We start from the raw sequence: 17,157 nt of genomic DNA on the forward strand, positions 1-17,157 counted from the left end.
ATATTTTCTCACTAAATGTAATTGATTTTTTTTTCAATTTGACAGAACAAATATATGTACTGTTTGAAATTTCCTACCCTTTAAACTTTAATAATATCCAATATTGCAACAAATATTACAGTATATTATCATACTTTCCAAACATGTTATTGTCTAAATAAAAATGTATAAAAATACTTACCATAGTAACTAGTAGAGATGCGCGGTTTGCGGACACAACCGCGGAGTCCGCGGATTATCCGCGGATCGGGCGGATGAAATAAAAAAAAAAAAAGATTTTATCCGCGCGCGGGTCGGGTCGGGTGGATTAATTAGATTTTTTTTTTTGTTTTGTTTTTTTTTTTTGTTTTTTTGCGGGTGGCAGTTAAACCAATTGGTAAATATATATACATAGTTAAATGTTGTTACCCACATACGAAAAACGAGCAGGCACCTGCTGCATATGCCACAACAGAAGAAAAAAAAAGAAAAGAGATGGACACTTTTACGGAGCGGAGAAGGGACGCCTCGCCGGGGTCCGGGACCGAGGCCCCTTCCCCCGAGAGGGCCCCACCGGGAGCCGTAGCTGAGGCGATCCACGAGAAGGGCCCGACGCACGTCCAGGGTCACTACCGCGCCCACCGCACCGACACCCCGCCTCGTCCGCCTTCGCCGCGGCAGGCGTCACGCGCAGCAGGTAAGCAGCTTACCTGCCCGCCACCCCCGTGGCCGGGGGCTCGTAACAGGGGTCACTCCGCGCGCTCCGCCCGCGCAGCTTACCTGCCCGCCACCCCTGTTGCCGGGGGCGCGTAACAGGGGTCACTCCGCGCGCAGTGCGCTCACGAAAGGTGTGGGGCTCACCCTGGTTGATATAGACAGCAGGACGGTGGCCATGGAAGTCGGAACCCGCTAAGGAGTGTGTAACAACCCACCTGCCGAATCAACTAGCCCTGAAAATGGATGGCGCTGGAGCGTCGGGCCCATATACCCGGCCGTCCCCGGCAGCGAGACGCGCTTGGAGGTGCGCTCAGCGCGGCTCCCATATGATTGCGCACTGGTGTGCGTCTGGGTCGTGACAGCGTGGCACGCGAAAGTCTGTGCTGCATTGGATCAGTCTCCTTTCTTTAACAGGCAAAAGCTTTATAACCTCAGTGAGGTTATAAAGCTTGCGCACCAAACACGAAGCAAGGCCATGGTGCAGGAGAACAAAGGACTTCTTTCATTTAAGGTTTGTGATAAACCATCAAACTCATTCGTTAAAAGGACTCTATAGTAATATAAAGCGAATTTTTCTGGACATTATCATGCAAGAAAAGTTTATTTTTGGGACCGCGATCACCGCGTAATGATTTTTAAAGGTTGCATTACAAACATTTAACTGTCCCATGTTATCAGCCAGTGCGATTGGAAGTCCATGCTCAATTATTGCCTCCGTAAATAAAACTTTGGCATTTATCACATCCAAAGAATCTGTTTGGGCGACGAAAAACGTTGAAAGTTTTCCACTTGTATCGCTAGCAACGGCATTAGACTTGTGTTTTTTTGTCCCAACGTGGTCTTTTACATCGCTAATTCCTCCGTGTCCGATCGAAAAATCTTGTCTGCACAAGGTGCAATTCGCGTAGTTTTCACCCTTTTTTTTTTTTTAATTAATGAAAAACCCGGAATAGGTTGATGAAAACCGTACGAATTACGGGAAAACCGGAGTAGTTGGCAGGCTCACTAATGCCTTGCATCATCTATATTAGATCGGGCGGATGGCGGGCGGGTGCAGTTCTGATCAAACGTTACATCGGGTGGATGGCGGATGGTTGACGACTTTCTGACGCGGTTGCGGATGAAATAAATTGCCTATCCGCGCATCTCTAGTAACTAGTATATCATGCAGATTTCAACCATTGAAATACTTAGTATAGTTCAAGACTTACGGTCATTAGAAAGCATCACTGCACATCATAATGGCAGCTACACTTTCCTTCTTAAAGATCTAAAAAAAAATGATTATGGAATGTCCGGCAGGCCAGATTGAAAAGCTTAACGGGCCGCATGTGGCCCCCGGGCCTTAATTGGCCCAGGTCTGCTCTAGTCAGTCCTTCTCAAATAGTGGGACCTCAGGGAAGATGCGTTTTTTTCTGTACCAGAATATTCATCCATCCATTTTCCCCTTTGGAGACATGGTGGGGGCTGTAGCATATCTCAGCTACAATCGGGCGGAAGGCGGGGTACACCCTGGACAAGTCGCCACCTCATCGCAGGGCCAACACAGATAGACAGACAACATTCACACACTGTACCAGAATATGAAGAAGCAAATTAAGCACTCGGTGGGAGACGGGGAAAGACCAGTGTGTAGTTTCCTTTAATGTTAATATACTGTATGTATATAGTATAGTTATAAAGCTGTTATAGACAAATTATATTATTTATAGTTATGGTGACTATTTATATTACCTAATATTTTCTCACTAAATGTAATTGATTTTTTTTTCAATTTGACAGAAGAAATATATGTACTGTTTGAAATTCCATCCATCCATCCATCTTCTTCCGCTTATCCGAGGTCGGGTCGCGGGGGCAGCAGCTTAAGCAGGGAAGCCCAGACTTCCCTCTCCCCAGCCACTTCGTCCAGCTCCTCCCGGGGGATCCCGAGGCGTTCCCAGGCCAGCCGGGAGAGATAGTCTTCCCAGCGTGTCCTGGGTCTTCCCCGTGGCCTCCTACCGGTCGGACGTGCCCGAAACACCTTCCTAGGGAGGCGTTCGGGTGGCATCCTGACCAGATGCCCGAACCACCTCATCTGGCTCCTCTCGATGTGGAGGAGCAGCGGCTTTACTTTGAGCTCCCCCCGGATGGCAGAGCTTCTCACCCTATCTCTAAGGGAGAGCCCCGCCACCCGGTGGAGGAAACTCATTTCGGCCGCTTGTACCCGTGATCTTGTCCTTTCGGTCATGACCCAAAGCTCATGACCATAGGTGAGGATGGGAACGTAGATCGACCAGTAAATTGAGAGCTTTGCCTTCCGGCTCAGCTCCTTCTTCACCACAACGGATCGATACAGCGTCCACATTACTGAAGACGCCGCACCGATCCGCCTGTCAATCTCACGATCCACTCTTCCCTCACTCGTGAACAAGACTCCGAGGCACTTGAACTCCTCCACTTGGGGCAAGATCTCCTCCCCAACCCGGAGATGGCACTCCACCCATTTCCGGGCGAGAACCATGGACTCGGACTTGGAGGTGCTGATTCCCATCCCAGTCGCTTCACACTCGGCTGCGAACCGATCCAGCGAGAGCTGAAGATCCTGGCCAGATGAAGCCATCAGGACCACATCATCTGCAAAAAGCAGAGACCTAATCCTGCAGCCACCAAACCAGATCCCCTCAACGCCATGACTGCGCCTAGAAATTCTGTCCATAAAAGTTATGAACAGAATCGGTGACCAAGGGCAGCCTTGGCGGAGTCCAACCCTCACTGGAAACGTGTCCGACTTACTACCGGCAATGCGGACCAAGCTCTGGCACTGATCATACAGGGAGCGGACTGCCACAATCAGACAGTCCGATACCCCATACTCTCTGAGCACTCCCCACAGGACTTCCCGAGGGACACGGTCGAATGCCTTCTCCAAGTCCACAAAGCACATGTAGACTGGTTGGGCAAACTCCCATGCACCCTCAAGGACCCTGCCCAGAGTATAGAGCTGGTCCACAGTTCCACGTTTTGTATTAGAGTTCCTAAAAATAGGATTTTTTTTTTCTCTAAATTTGGCCCGCCGAATCAAAATAATTGCCCAGGCCTGGACTAGGGGAGGGCGGTAAACAAGTGAATCAAGGGTAAATCACATCAAATATTAGTTAGGTACATGTAATGCTCAGACGAGGCACCGAGCAGTGTGGGTGGGGAGCGTTTCCACAGAGTGTTCCCAGAGCCGGCCTGAAATGCGGGTGTCTGGGACAGACGTGGAAGGATATTTTTTACAACAAAATTCTAAAGCTTAGTGATATATCAGATATATCAGATTGTAGGTGTTTTTTTTAAAATGTTTTTTCGCATTCATATTTCGCTGTTTGTGTTGCATTTCGCTTGATTGTTGTCAATATTCAGTGTTTTATCGTTAATAGTTAATATTGTAAATCCCACATTCTTGATTTTCACGTACATTCTGGGTGTCTCATTCAGTAAAAAAATGGAAAATGCAATTCGCTTGTTTAAGGCGGTCTGTCATAACGTTTTTAGTATTTAGACCATACTTGCCAACCCTCCCGGATTTTCCGGGAGACTCCAGAAATTCAGCGCCTCTCCCGAAAACCTCCCGGGACAAATTTTCTCCCGAAATTCAGGCGGACCTGAGTCCGCTAACCCACAATGTAAACAGCATACCTGCCCAATCACGTTATAACAGTAGAATGATGGAGGGCGAGTTCTTGGTTTCTTATGTGGGTTTATTGTTAGGCAGTTTCATTAACGTCCTCCCAGCGCGGCAACAACACACAACAACAGCAGTCAAGTTTATGTATACCGTAAAGCAGTTTGTCTGCCGTAAACAGCAATGTTGTGACACTCTTAAACGGGACAATACTGCCATCTAGTGCATTTGATGAAAGCACTTTTGTGCGTGCCACACAGCAATGCATCATCAGAGAGGGTGTTCAGCATGGTTAGAAAAATAGTGACAGAGAATAGAACAAGGATGGACAATTCAACCCTTAACTCAACAATGAGTAGATGAGTGTTATGTGTGTGTATATGTGTAAATAAATGAACACTAAAATTCAAATATTTCTTTTATATATATATATATATATATATGTATATATATATATATGTATATATATATATATATATATATATATGTATATATATATATATATATATATATATATATATATATATAATAAATTAAATAAATATATATATATATATATATATATATATATATATCCGTATATATATATATATATATATATATATATATATATATATATATATATATATATGTATATATATATCCGTATATATATATATATATATATATATATATATATATATATATATATATATATATATATATATATGTCTTAATAAGGTTATCCAAAAAATAGTGCTCGATACCGTAGTAGAGCGCAATATATGTATGTGTGGGAAAAAAAATCACAAGACTACTTCATCTCTACAGGCCTGTTTCATGAGGGGTTCCCTCAATCTCCTGATGATTGAGGGAACCCCTCATGAAACAGGCCTGTAGAGATGAAGTAGTCTTGTGATTTTTTTCCCCACACACATATATATATATATATGTATATATATATATATATGTATATATATATATAATAATAATAACTGGGATTTATATAGCGCTTTTCTAAGTACCCAAAGTCGCTTTACATGTAGAACCCATCAATCATTCACACCTGGTGGTGGTAAGCTACTTTCATAGCCACAGCTGCCCTGGGGTAGACTGACGGAAGCGTGGCTGCAATTTGCGCCAACGGCCCCTCCGACCACCACCTACCATTCATCATTCAATTCACCGGTGTGAGTGGCACCGGGGGCAAAGGGTGAAGTGTCCCACCCAAGGACACAACGGCAGCGATTTTTGGATGGTAACCCTCAGGTTTCTGGCACGGTTGCTCTACCCACTACGCCCCCATATATATATATATATATATATATATATATATATATATATATATATAATAAAATAAATAAATAAATATATATATATATATACGTATATATGTATATATGTATCGTATATATATATATATATATATATATATATATATATATATATATATATATATATATAATTCACTGAACATCAAGTATTTCTTATATATATATATATATATATATATATATATATATATATATATATATATATATATATATATATGAAATACTTGACTTGGTGAATTCTAGCCGTATATATACTCCTCCCCTTTTAGCCACGCCCCCAACCACGCCCCCGTCCCACCACGCCCACCCCCTCCCCCCACCTCCCGAAATCGGAGGTCTCAAGGTTGGCAAGTATGATTTAGACATGATTGTGAGGTTTTGTATCGATGTTCCTAAAAACAGGAACATTTTTTTCTCTAAATTTGGCCCCCTGAGTCAAAATAATTGCCCAGGCCAAAGCCAAATCAACCGGGTGTGTTTGTGTTGATTTAAAAAATGGTTTTGGTAATACAGTTCCTGGGATTTTTGGCTGAAAAGGGGCTTATGTAGTCATTTTCAGTCATCGATTTACTTTAACTTTCAATTTGGCCGTCCTTGTGCATTCAAGTGTACCCAACCAACACCGAGCTGGCACCATAACGTCACAATTGGCCAAATGAGACATTGATTGATCAAATGGTTCTCATTAGATGGTGCAGGGATACAAACACACCCTTTGGAGTTCCTCCTCCGTGTGTCTCTTGTGCTGGTGTGGCGTGAGCGCATCGGGTAGGATGAAGAGCTCCGCTGTGGTGGGAAGTCCAGGGTACAAAGAAACCAGTAGCTGATTGGCAGGAACACCAGAAATCTAATGACAGAAAAATACATTAGTGAGGATGGAATTTGGATTTTTACTCAGCTTGGGTTCCAATGATTGATGGAAACATTTCATGATACAATGACTACAATATGTCAGCAATAAACACATCTGCTAATATTAGTCTAAACCAGAGGTCGGCAACAAAAAACGTTGAAAGAGCCATATTGGACCTAACATACAAAAAACTAATCTGTCTGTTTTTTTCTAACCTTATTTCCAACCTTCTTTAGGGCGATGACTCCTTTCACATTTTTCAACCCATTTCAACCGTTCCACCATCAAAACATTCCTCTTAGTCAGGACAGAAAACCAAGTTGGGTTAAGAAATTAAAAAATGTCCAGTTTTCACGAAATTCCATAACACCAATTAAAAAGCTGTTACAAATTTAAATATTATTTGACCAATTTAAACAATTCCAACACCAACCAATTCAGCTCGTTCAGGACAGTCATGCTCCTAATCATTTTCCCAAAAAAAATCCCGCTTTTCCCCAAATTTTCAGGAATTTCCCATTGAAAGGAATTGGGCATTTTTCCAAGTTGCACAATTCCCACATTTTTCAAACTATTCAAACCATTCCAACATCAACACATTCCACTCACCCTGTACATTCAAACTATAATTTCCACAAGTAAAAAAAAAAATATCCAGGAATTCCCAGATTTCCCGGTTTTCCAAACTCAAATTTAAATTTAAACAATTCCAACACCAACCAATTCAGCTCGTTCAGGACAGTCATTCATTTTCCAAAAAAATCCCGCTTTTCCCCAAATTTTCAGGAATTTCCCATTGAAATGAATTGAACATTTTTCCATGTTGCACAATTCCCACATTTTTCAAACTATTCAAACCATTCCAACATCAACACATTCCACTCATCCTGTTCATTCAAACTATCATTTTCACAAGTAAAAAAAAAAATAATCTACAGGAATTCCCAGAATTCCCGATTTTCCAAACTCAATTTTCCCCCTTTGTTCTGGCGACTACTACCAATGGGACATTTTTCCAAGTTGCACGATTACCACATTTTTCAACCCATTCAAACCATTCCACATTCAACTCATCCAGGACATTCAAACTATAATGTTTCCACGTTCAACAAATTTCCAGGAATTCCTGTTTTTTTTTTAACCTTATTTCCAACCTTTTTTAGGGCGATGACTCCTTTCACATTTTTCAACCCATTTCAACCGTTCCACCATCAAAACATTCCTCTTAGTCAGGACAGAAAACCAAGTTGGTTTAAGAACTTAAAAAATGTCCAGTTTTCCCGAAATTCCTTAACACCTTTTGTCAATTGAAAAACTGTTACAAATTTAAATGTAAACAATTCCAACACCAACCAATTCAGCTCGTTCAGGACAGTCATGCTCCTAATCATTTTCCAAAAAAAATCCCGCTTTTCCCCAAATTTACAGGAATTTCCCATTGAAAAGGAATTGGACATTTTTCCAAGTTGCACAATTCCCTACATTTTTCAACCTATTCAAACCATTCCAACATCAACACACTCCACTCACCCTGGACATTCAAACTATCATTTTCACAAGTAAAAAAAAAAATATCCAGGAATTCCCAGAATTCCCGGTTTTCCAAGCTCTATTTCCCCCCTTTGTTCTGGCGACTACTACCAATGGGACATTTTTCCAAGTTGCACGATTACCACATTTTTCAACCGATTCAAACCATTCCACATTCAACTCATCCAGGACATTCAAACTATAATGTTTCCACGTTCAACAAATTTCCAGGAATTCCTGTTTTTTTTTTAACCTTATTTCCAACCTTTTTTAGTGCAATGACTTCTTTTACATTTAGACTTTTCCCCAAATTTTCAGCAATTTCCCATTGAAATGAATTGAACATTTTTCCAAATTGCACAATTCCCACATTTTTCAACCTATTCAACACATTCCACTCACCCTGGACATTCAAACTAACACTTCCCCAAGTTCCGAACCAAATTCCGGTTTTCCTGGAAATCCAAACTCTTCAACATTCAAACTGTTCTTAGATTCAGTCAGCATTTCAGTTCCACTTCAGCATTGGAGCATTCACACGCAATTCCTTCAGGAATTGTCTCATGTAGTCCCTCACTCAGTTTGTCATTGGGTCTAGGTCCAACTGATGTGTTAAAATGCGGCTCGGTTTTTGCGGTTTCAAGTAGAAAAATGTCAAATAGAGCATTGACTTAACTTTGGCAGAGTCCACTCTGACAGTCATTAAAAAGTAGCCTATATCTGTGCTACATAAAGCGACAAAACCCCCTCCACAAGATCTCCGTCACGGCCCATAAAACACCATGACTGCTGTATGGGTAGTGCGCAGAGGTATAAAACCGTAATGACCCAGAGAGCTGCCGGTGGGCCACGTGGTGCAGCGGGGAGTTGACGTACCTGTGACAGAGCCGTCTGCACCACGCGGCCTATGTCCTCCCGCCACTCTGGGATGTCAGGATTGTGCTCGTCAAGCGCCGGCGAGAATGACAACAGCAGCGACCTGAAGAACTCTGGCAAACAAAAACAAGTATTCAACACGAGTGCTACTTCCAGTTTTCATTTTATATTCATCTGATGCACGGTTTGGACATTTTTTTTTTTTTTTTATTCCCCCAAAGTTGGAGTTAATTGGAGTCAAGATTCGGCGTCGGCTTGCTTTGACATTTCATGCAACGAGCAGAGACGGCATGTTGCATATTCATGTTAGCAATTAAAGTGACGCACTAACCTTTCACTGTTAGGACTCTGGAGTCCTGCATCACAGTGCTCCCAGAAGCCACCTGGATGGTGACCTTGTTTGTTCCCTCCTTCTGGAAGGTGTAGGAGATACTCCCCTCCAGTGTGATGATAGGCTGCATTGGAAAGTAAGACAGACAATATTAATAATAATAATAATAATACCTAGGATTTATATAGCGCTTTTCTAAATACCCAAAGTCGCTTTACATGTGTGTGTGGGGGGGGGACGATAAAAACAACTTTATTAGAAAAAAATAAATAAAAATAAAAATAAATAAATAAATAAGAGACACCTAGGGCAGGGTCAGTTTGGAAAGGCTAATGTGAAGAGGTGAGTTTTTAGGGTGGCTTTGAAGGTAGGGAGGGAGGGGGCATCTCTGATGTGCCTGGGGAGAGCGTTCCAGAGAGAGGGGGCAGCCACGGAGAAGGCCCTGTCGCCCCAGGTTCGGCGCCTGGTCTTGGGGACCTCAAGGAGGCCGGCATCACTAGACCTGAGGGAACGGGACGGGACGTGTGGCTGGAGGAGGTCAGAGAGGTAAGGTGGTGCCAGGTTATGGAGTGCCTTGTAGGTAGTGAGGAGTATTTTAAAGGTGATTCTGTATTTGACAGGCAGCCAGTGGAGGTCATGAAGGACAGGTGTGATGTGCTCTCTGGAGCGGGTTCCGGTGAGCAGGCGGGAAGCAGAGTTCTGGACGTATTGCAGTTTGTTGAGGGTTTTGGAGGTGATGCCGTAGAGGATGCTGTTGCAGTAGTCTAGCCGGGATGAGATGAAGGCGTGGATGAGGGTTTCGGCAGCAGAGGATGTGAGGGAGGGCCGGAGACGGGCAATGTTTCTGAGGTGGAAGAATGCAGTTTTGGTGATGTGGTTTACGTGGGGGAGGAGTGAAAGGGTAGGGTCGAAAATTACACCTAGATTGCGGATGTGGGTGGAGGTAGTGACAAGGGAGCCGTCGATGTTTAATGAAAAGTCCTGAGTGGAGCGAGTGAGGGAGTCGGGGCCAATGATAATTATTTCAGATTTGTTGCAGTTGAGTTTTAGAAAGTTTTTTTGCATCCAGGTTTTTATGTCTGTGAGGCAGGTGGTGAGGGTGGAGTGGGTGGCTGTGGTGATGGTCGTGGTGGAAATGTATAGTTGTGTGTCGTCGGCATAGCAGTGAAATTGAAGGCCGTGGTGTCGGAGGATCTGACCGAGGGGTAGGAGGTAGATGGTGAAGAGTAGGGGGCCAAGTACTGAGCCCTGGGGGACGCCGTGGGTGACTGGGGCAGTGGAGGAGGTGCAGTTGTTGGTTGAGATGAATTGCTGACGGTCAGAGAGGTAGGATTTCATCCAGGAGAGGGCAGTGCCGGATAAACCAAGGGAGGAGTGGAGGCGTGTTAGGAGGATGGAGTGGTTGATGGTGTCGAAGGCAGAACTGAGGTCGAGGAGGATGAGGATGGAGAGGGAACCAGAGTCGGCGGAGAGGAGGATGTCATTGGTGACCTTGAGGAGGGCAGTTTCTGTGCTGTGGAGTGAGCGGAAGCCGGATTGGAACTTTTCGTATAGGTTATTGTGGTGAAGGTGGGATTTGATTTGGGAGGCAGCTGCACGTTCGAGAATTTTAGAGAGGAAGGGGAGGTTGGAGATGGGCCTGTAGTTGTTGGGGGAGTTGGGGTCGAGACCGGGTTTCTTGAGAATGGGGGTGATGGCAGCCAGCTTGAGGGCAGGAGGGACAGATCCAGTGGATAGGGAGGAGTTAATTATAGTGGTGATGAGAGGTGAGAGTGAGGGGAGGCAGGCTATGACTAAAGTGGATGGGATTGGGTCGAGGATGCAGGTGGAGGCTTTCATACCAGAAGTTATGGAGGATAGGTCAGTTGTGGTGATTTTGGAGAAGAAGTTGAGTGGGTGGTTGGAGAGTAAAGGGGGGGCGTGATCAGGGGTAGTGGAGAAGGTGGGAGAGGAGGCGGCCAGTTCAGAGTGGATGGTGTTGATTTTTGATTGAAAAAATGATAAAAATTCTTCACATTTGCTGGTGGTGAATGAGGTGGTGGTGGTGTCCATGGGTTTGAGGAGTTTGCTTACGGTAGAGAAGAGTATATTGGGGTTGTTGCTGCCGGATTGTATGACGGAGGATTGCATGCTAGTTCTACCAGCTAAATACCTTAAGTGCTTAAAAAGGAACTGAACTCTTTTCACTTTAAAATGTTATTACTGCGCTATTGGTGTGAAACTCATTACATTCACTTACAGTCGTGGTCAAAAGTGTACATGCATAATGTAAAGAACATAATGTCATGACTGTCTTCAATTGAATAGACTGCAAAGACAAGATACTTAACGTTCGAAGTGTAAAACTTCATTTTTTGCAGATACTAGCTCATTTGGAATTTGATGCCTGCAACATGTTTAAAAAAAAAGCTGGCACAAGTGGCAAAAAAGAGTGAGAAAGTTGAGGAATGCTCGTCAAAGACTTATTTGGAACATCCCACAGGTGAACAGGCTAATTGGGAACAGGTGGGTGCCATGATTGGGTATAAAAGCAGCTTCCGTGAAATGCTCAGTCGTTCACAAACAAGGACGGGGGCGAGGGTCACCGCTTTGTCAACAAATGCCTGAGCAAATTGTTTAAGAACAACATTTCTCAACAAGGAATTTAGGGATTTCACCATCCACGCTCCGTAATATCATCAAAAGGTTCAGAGAATCTGGAGAAATCGCCGCACCTAAGTGGCAAGGCCAGTGACCTTGGATCCCTCAGGCGGTACTGCATCAAAAAGCCACATCAGCGTGTAAAGGATATCACCACATGGGCTCAGGAACACCTCAGAAAACCACCGTCAATAACTGCAGTTGGTCGCTACATCTGTAAGTGCAAGTTAAAACTCTCCTATGCAAAGCAAAAACATTTTATCAACAACACCCAGAAACGCCGCCGGCTTCGCTGAGCCCGAGCTCATCTAAGATGGACTGATACAAAGTGGAAAAGTGTTCTGTAGTCTGACGAGTCCACATTTCAAATAGTTTTTTGGAAACTGTGGACGACCAAAGAGGAAAAGAACCATTCGGACTGTTCTAGGGTGAAAGTGTAAAAGGCAGCATGTGTGATGGTATGGGGGTGTATTAGTGCCCAAGACATGGGTAACTTACACATCTGTGAAGGCACCATTAATGCTGAAAGGTACATACAGCTTTTGGAGCAACATATGTTGTTATCATGGACGCCCCTGCTTATTTCAGCAAGACGATGCCAAGCCAGGTGTTACATCAACGTGGCTTCGTAGTAAAAGAGTGCGGGTACTAGACTGGCCTGCCTGTAGTCCAGATCATTGAAAATGTGTGAAGGCTAAAATATGAGAAAGGAGACTGTTGAACAACTTAAGCTGTACATCAAGCAAGAATGGCAAGTTAAAACTCTACTACACAAAGCCAAAGCCATTTATCAACAACACCCAGAAACAACGCCCGAGCTCATCTAAGATGGACTGATGCAAAATGTAAAAGTGTTCTGTGGTCTGACGAGTCCACATTTCAAATTGTTTTTGGAAACTGTGGACGTCGTGTCCTCGGGAACAACGGGGTAAAGAACTGTTCTAGGGTGAAAGTGTAAAAGGCAGCATGTGTGATGGTATGGGGGTGTATTAGTGCCCAAGACATGGGTAACTTACACATCTGTGAAGGCACCATTAATGCTGAAAGGTACATACAGCTTTTGGACATACTTGCCAACCCTCCCGGATTTTCTGGGAGACTCCCGAAATTCAGCGCCTCTCCCGAAAACCTCCCAGGACAAATTTTCTCCCGAAAATCTCCCGAAATTGGGGCGGACTCAGGTCCTCCACAATGTAAAAAAGTGTACCTGCCCAATCACGTTATAACTATAGAATAATGGAGGGCGAGGTCTTGGTTTCTTATGTGGGTTTATTGTTAAGCAGTTTTCATTAACGTCCTCCCAGCGTGGCAACAACACACAACAACAGCAGTCACTTTTTTGTATGCCGTAAAGCAGTTCGTCTGCCGTAAACAGCAATGTTGTGACACTCTTAAACGGGACAATACTGCCATCTAGTGCATTTGATGAAAGCACTTTTGTGCGTGCCACACAGCAATGCATCATCAGAGAGGGTGTTCAGCATGGTTCGAAAAATAGTGACAGAGAATAGAACAAGGATGGACAATTCAACCCTTAACTCAACAATGAGTAGATGAGTGTTATGTGTTTGTATACGTGTAAATAAATGAACACTGAAATTCAAGTATTTATTTATATATATATATATATATATATATATATATATATATATATATATATATATATATATATATATATATATATATATATATATATATGTATGTGTGGGAAAAAAAATCACAAGACTATTTCATCTCTACAGGCCTGTTTCATGAGGGGGGGTTCCCTCAATCATCAGGAGATTTTAATGGGAGCATTCACATACCATGGTTTATATAGGGCACAGAGTGGGGTGGGTACAGGCTGGCGTAGGGGCGTGGTGATTGGCTCATGTGTTACCTAGGAGGTGTTTCCGTCTGTGGCGGCATGCTGTTACGATTTCGCTGCGCTTGTTGAGGGATGACAGGTCTGGACGGCAAATAATAAACAGTTTCTCTTTCAAGCATAGGTTGCATCTTTTATTACCACTATTGTAAGGTGTGCTGGATGCAAGAATTTGCCATGTTATTGAATATTCAACATTATTGTCTTTGAGGTCCCAAATGTGTTTGCTGAGTTCTGTGGTATTCCGCAGGTTTTGGTTCCTGAAAGAAGCCTTGTGATTGTTCCATCTGGTTTTGAACTCTCCCTCGGTTAATCCTACATATGTGTCGGATGTGTTAATGTCCTTGCGTGTTACCTTAGATTGGTAGACAACTGATGTTTGTAAGCACCCCCCGTTGAGAGGGCAATCAGGTTTCTTTCGACAGTTACAGCCTTTGTTGGTTTTGGAGTCGCTCTGTCCGGGGGCCGACGGCTCATTTGCAATTGTTTTGTTGTGGTTTGAGATGATTTGTCGTATATTGTTCATACAGCTGTAGCTCAATTTAATGTTGTTCTTGTTGAATACTTTTCTTAGGGTGTTGTCTTTGGGAAAGTGTTTGTCAATCAGAGTGAGGAATTTGTGTCCAATGTTAGTTGAGACGTTTTTGCTGTATGGGGGGTTGTACCAGATGATGTCGTTTCGTTTTCTGTTCTTTTTTGGTTGGTTTCCTTGCGTGGGTTCATAGGTGAGGGTGAAATTGTATCCGCTTTCATCAAGGGCTTTTTGGTACGGGGGGGTTGCTTGGTCAAATTCAGCTTTGCTAGATGACAGCATCGATAGCCTTTTATTAATTCCGGTAGGTATTCTTTTCGTGGTGGTGGGTGGGTGGTTGCTGTCATGGTGCACGTATTGGAGTGTTGTGTTGGATTTCGTGAACATATAAACCATGGTATGTGAATGCTTCCATTAAAATCTCCTGATGATTGAGGGAACCCCTCATGAAACAGGCCTGTAGAGATGAAGTAGTCTTGTGATTTTTTTCCCACACATACATATATTGCGCTCTACTACGGTATCGAGCACTATTTTTTGGATAACCTTATTAAGACATATATATATATATATATATATATATATATATATATATATATATATATATATATATATATATATATATATATATATATATATATATATATAGAGGAAATACTTGACTTGGTGAATTCTAGCTGTAAATATACTCCTCCCCGTTTAGCCGCGCCCCCAACCACGCCCCCGCCCCACCCCGACCAATTTAATGTTGTTCTTGTTGAATACTTTTCTTAGGGTGTTGTCTTTGGGAAAGTGTTTGTCAATCAGAGTGAGGAATTTGTGTCCAATGTTAGTTGAGACGTTTTTGCTGTATGGGGGGTTGTACCAGATGATGTCGTTTCGTTTTCTGTTCTTTTTTGGTTGGTTTCCTGGCGTGGGTTCATAGGTGAGGGTGAAATTGTATCCGCTTTCATCAAGGGCTTTTTGGTACGGGGGGGTTGCTTGGTCAAATTCAGCTTTGCTAGATGACAGCATCGATAGCCTTTTATTAATTCCGGTAGGTATTCTTTTCGTGGTGGTGGGTGGGTGGTTGCTGTCATGGTGCACATATTGGAGTGTTGTGTTGGATTTCGTGAACATATAAACCATGGTATGTGAATGCTTCCATTAAAATCTCCTGATGATTGAGGGAACCCCTCATGAAACAGGCCTGTAGAGATGAAGTAGTCTTGTGATTTTTTTCCCCACACATACATATATTGCGCTCTACTACGGTATCGAGCACTATTTTTTGGATAACCTTATTAAGACATATATATATATATATATATATATATATATATATATATATATATAGAGGAAATACTTGACTTGGTGAATTCTAGCTGTAAATATACTCCTCCCCGTTTAGCCGCGCCCCCAACCACGCCCCCGCCCCACCCCGACCAATTTAATGTTGTTCTTGTTGAATACTTTTCTTAGGGTGTTGTCTTTGGGAAAGTGTTTGTCAATCAGAGTGAGGAATTTGTGTCCAATGTTAGTTGAGACGTTTTTGCTGTATGGGGGGTTGTACCAGATGATGTCGTTTCGTTTTCTGTTCTTTTTTGGCTGGTTTCCTGGCGTGGGTTCATAGGTGAGGGTGAAATTGTATCCGCTTTCATCAAGGGCTTTTTGGTACGGGGGGGTATATATATATATATATATATATATATATATATATATATATATATATATATATATATATATATATATATATCTTTATAATAAAATAAAAAAAATATATACAAATATATATATATATATACATATATAATAAAATAAATATATATATATACATATAGCTAGATATCACTGAACGTCAAGTATTTCCTATATATATATGTATATATATATATATATATATATATATATATATATATATATATATATATATATATATAGAGGAAATACTTGACTATATATATATGTATATATATATATATATATATATATATATATATATATATATATATATATATATATATATATATATATAGAGGAAATACTTGACTTGGTGAATTCTAGCTGTAAATATACTCCTCCCCGTTTAGACACGCCCCCAACCACGCCCCCGCCCCACCCCGACCACGCCCACCCCCACCCCCTCCCCCCACCTCCCGAAATCGGAGGTCTCATGGTTGGCAAGTATGGGTTTTGGAGCAACATATGTTGCCACCCAAGCGACATTATCATGGACGCCCCTGCTTATTTCAGCAAGAACAATGCCAAGCCACGCGTTACAACAGCGTGGCTTCGTCGTAAAAGAGTGCGGGTACTAGACTGGCCTGCCTGTAGTCCAGATCATTGAAAATGTGTGAAGGCTAAAATATGAGAAGGGAGACTGTTGGAACAACTTAAGCTGAATGGGAAAGAATTCCACTTCAAAAATGTGTCTTCTCAATTCCCAAACCTTTACTGAGTGTTGTTAAAAGGAAAGGCCACTGGTAAAAATGCCTTTTTCGCAATGTGTTGCTGCCATTAAATTCTTAGTTCATGATTATTTGCTAAATATAACAAAGTTTCTCAGTGTGAACATGAAATATCTTGTCTTTGCAGTCTATTCAATTGGAAAGAATCACTATATGGACTCCAAAGGAAGGCAGTGAAAGGGAAGCGCCTCACCTCGGAGCTGTTGGCAATCCACCAGAAGAAGGTCAAGGTTCGAATGTGACTCGGCCAAACCACCACGGTCAAGTTGGTCTCCTTCCCCCTGACGGCCACGATGGGAGCAGAGAGATAAACACGCTCCACCGGACCTGTGACAGGAATACAAATACGTCAGTACAAACACAACAATTAGTGTATAATTGTTATTGCACCGGCGGATTTAAGTGTTTTTTTTTATTAGTCTCCTG

General features: G+C 42.5%; 1 protein-coding gene across 2 annotated transcripts in view; it reads right to left on the bottom strand.

Annotated features, from left to right (window-relative positions):
* sorcs3b (sortilin related VPS10 domain containing receptor 3b) overlaps positions 1-17,157 on the bottom strand; it is a 313,247-nt gene that overhangs the window by 35,743 nt on the left and 260,347 nt on the right. For both annotated transcript variants that reach the window (XM_061968212.1, XM_061968203.1), the window contains exons 20-23: positions 16,925-17,058; positions 9,249-9,372; positions 8,918-9,030; positions 6,371-6,505 (exon numbers count right to left, since the gene is read on the bottom strand). In XM_061968212.1, coding sequence (XP_061824196.1) covers positions 6,371-6,505; positions 8,918-9,030; positions 9,249-9,372; positions 16,925-17,058 — 506 coding nt within the window. The remainder of the gene's footprint in view (positions 1-6,370; positions 6,506-8,917; positions 9,031-9,248; positions 9,373-16,924; positions 17,059-17,157) is intronic.

The sequence above is a fragment of the Nerophis lumbriciformis genome, linkage group LG02 (assembly GCF_033978685.3).
Source record: "Nerophis lumbriciformis linkage group LG02, RoL_Nlum_v2.1, whole genome shotgun sequence".
Taxonomy (NCBI): Eukaryota; Metazoa; Chordata; class Actinopteri; order Syngnathiformes; family Syngnathidae; genus Nerophis; species Nerophis lumbriciformis.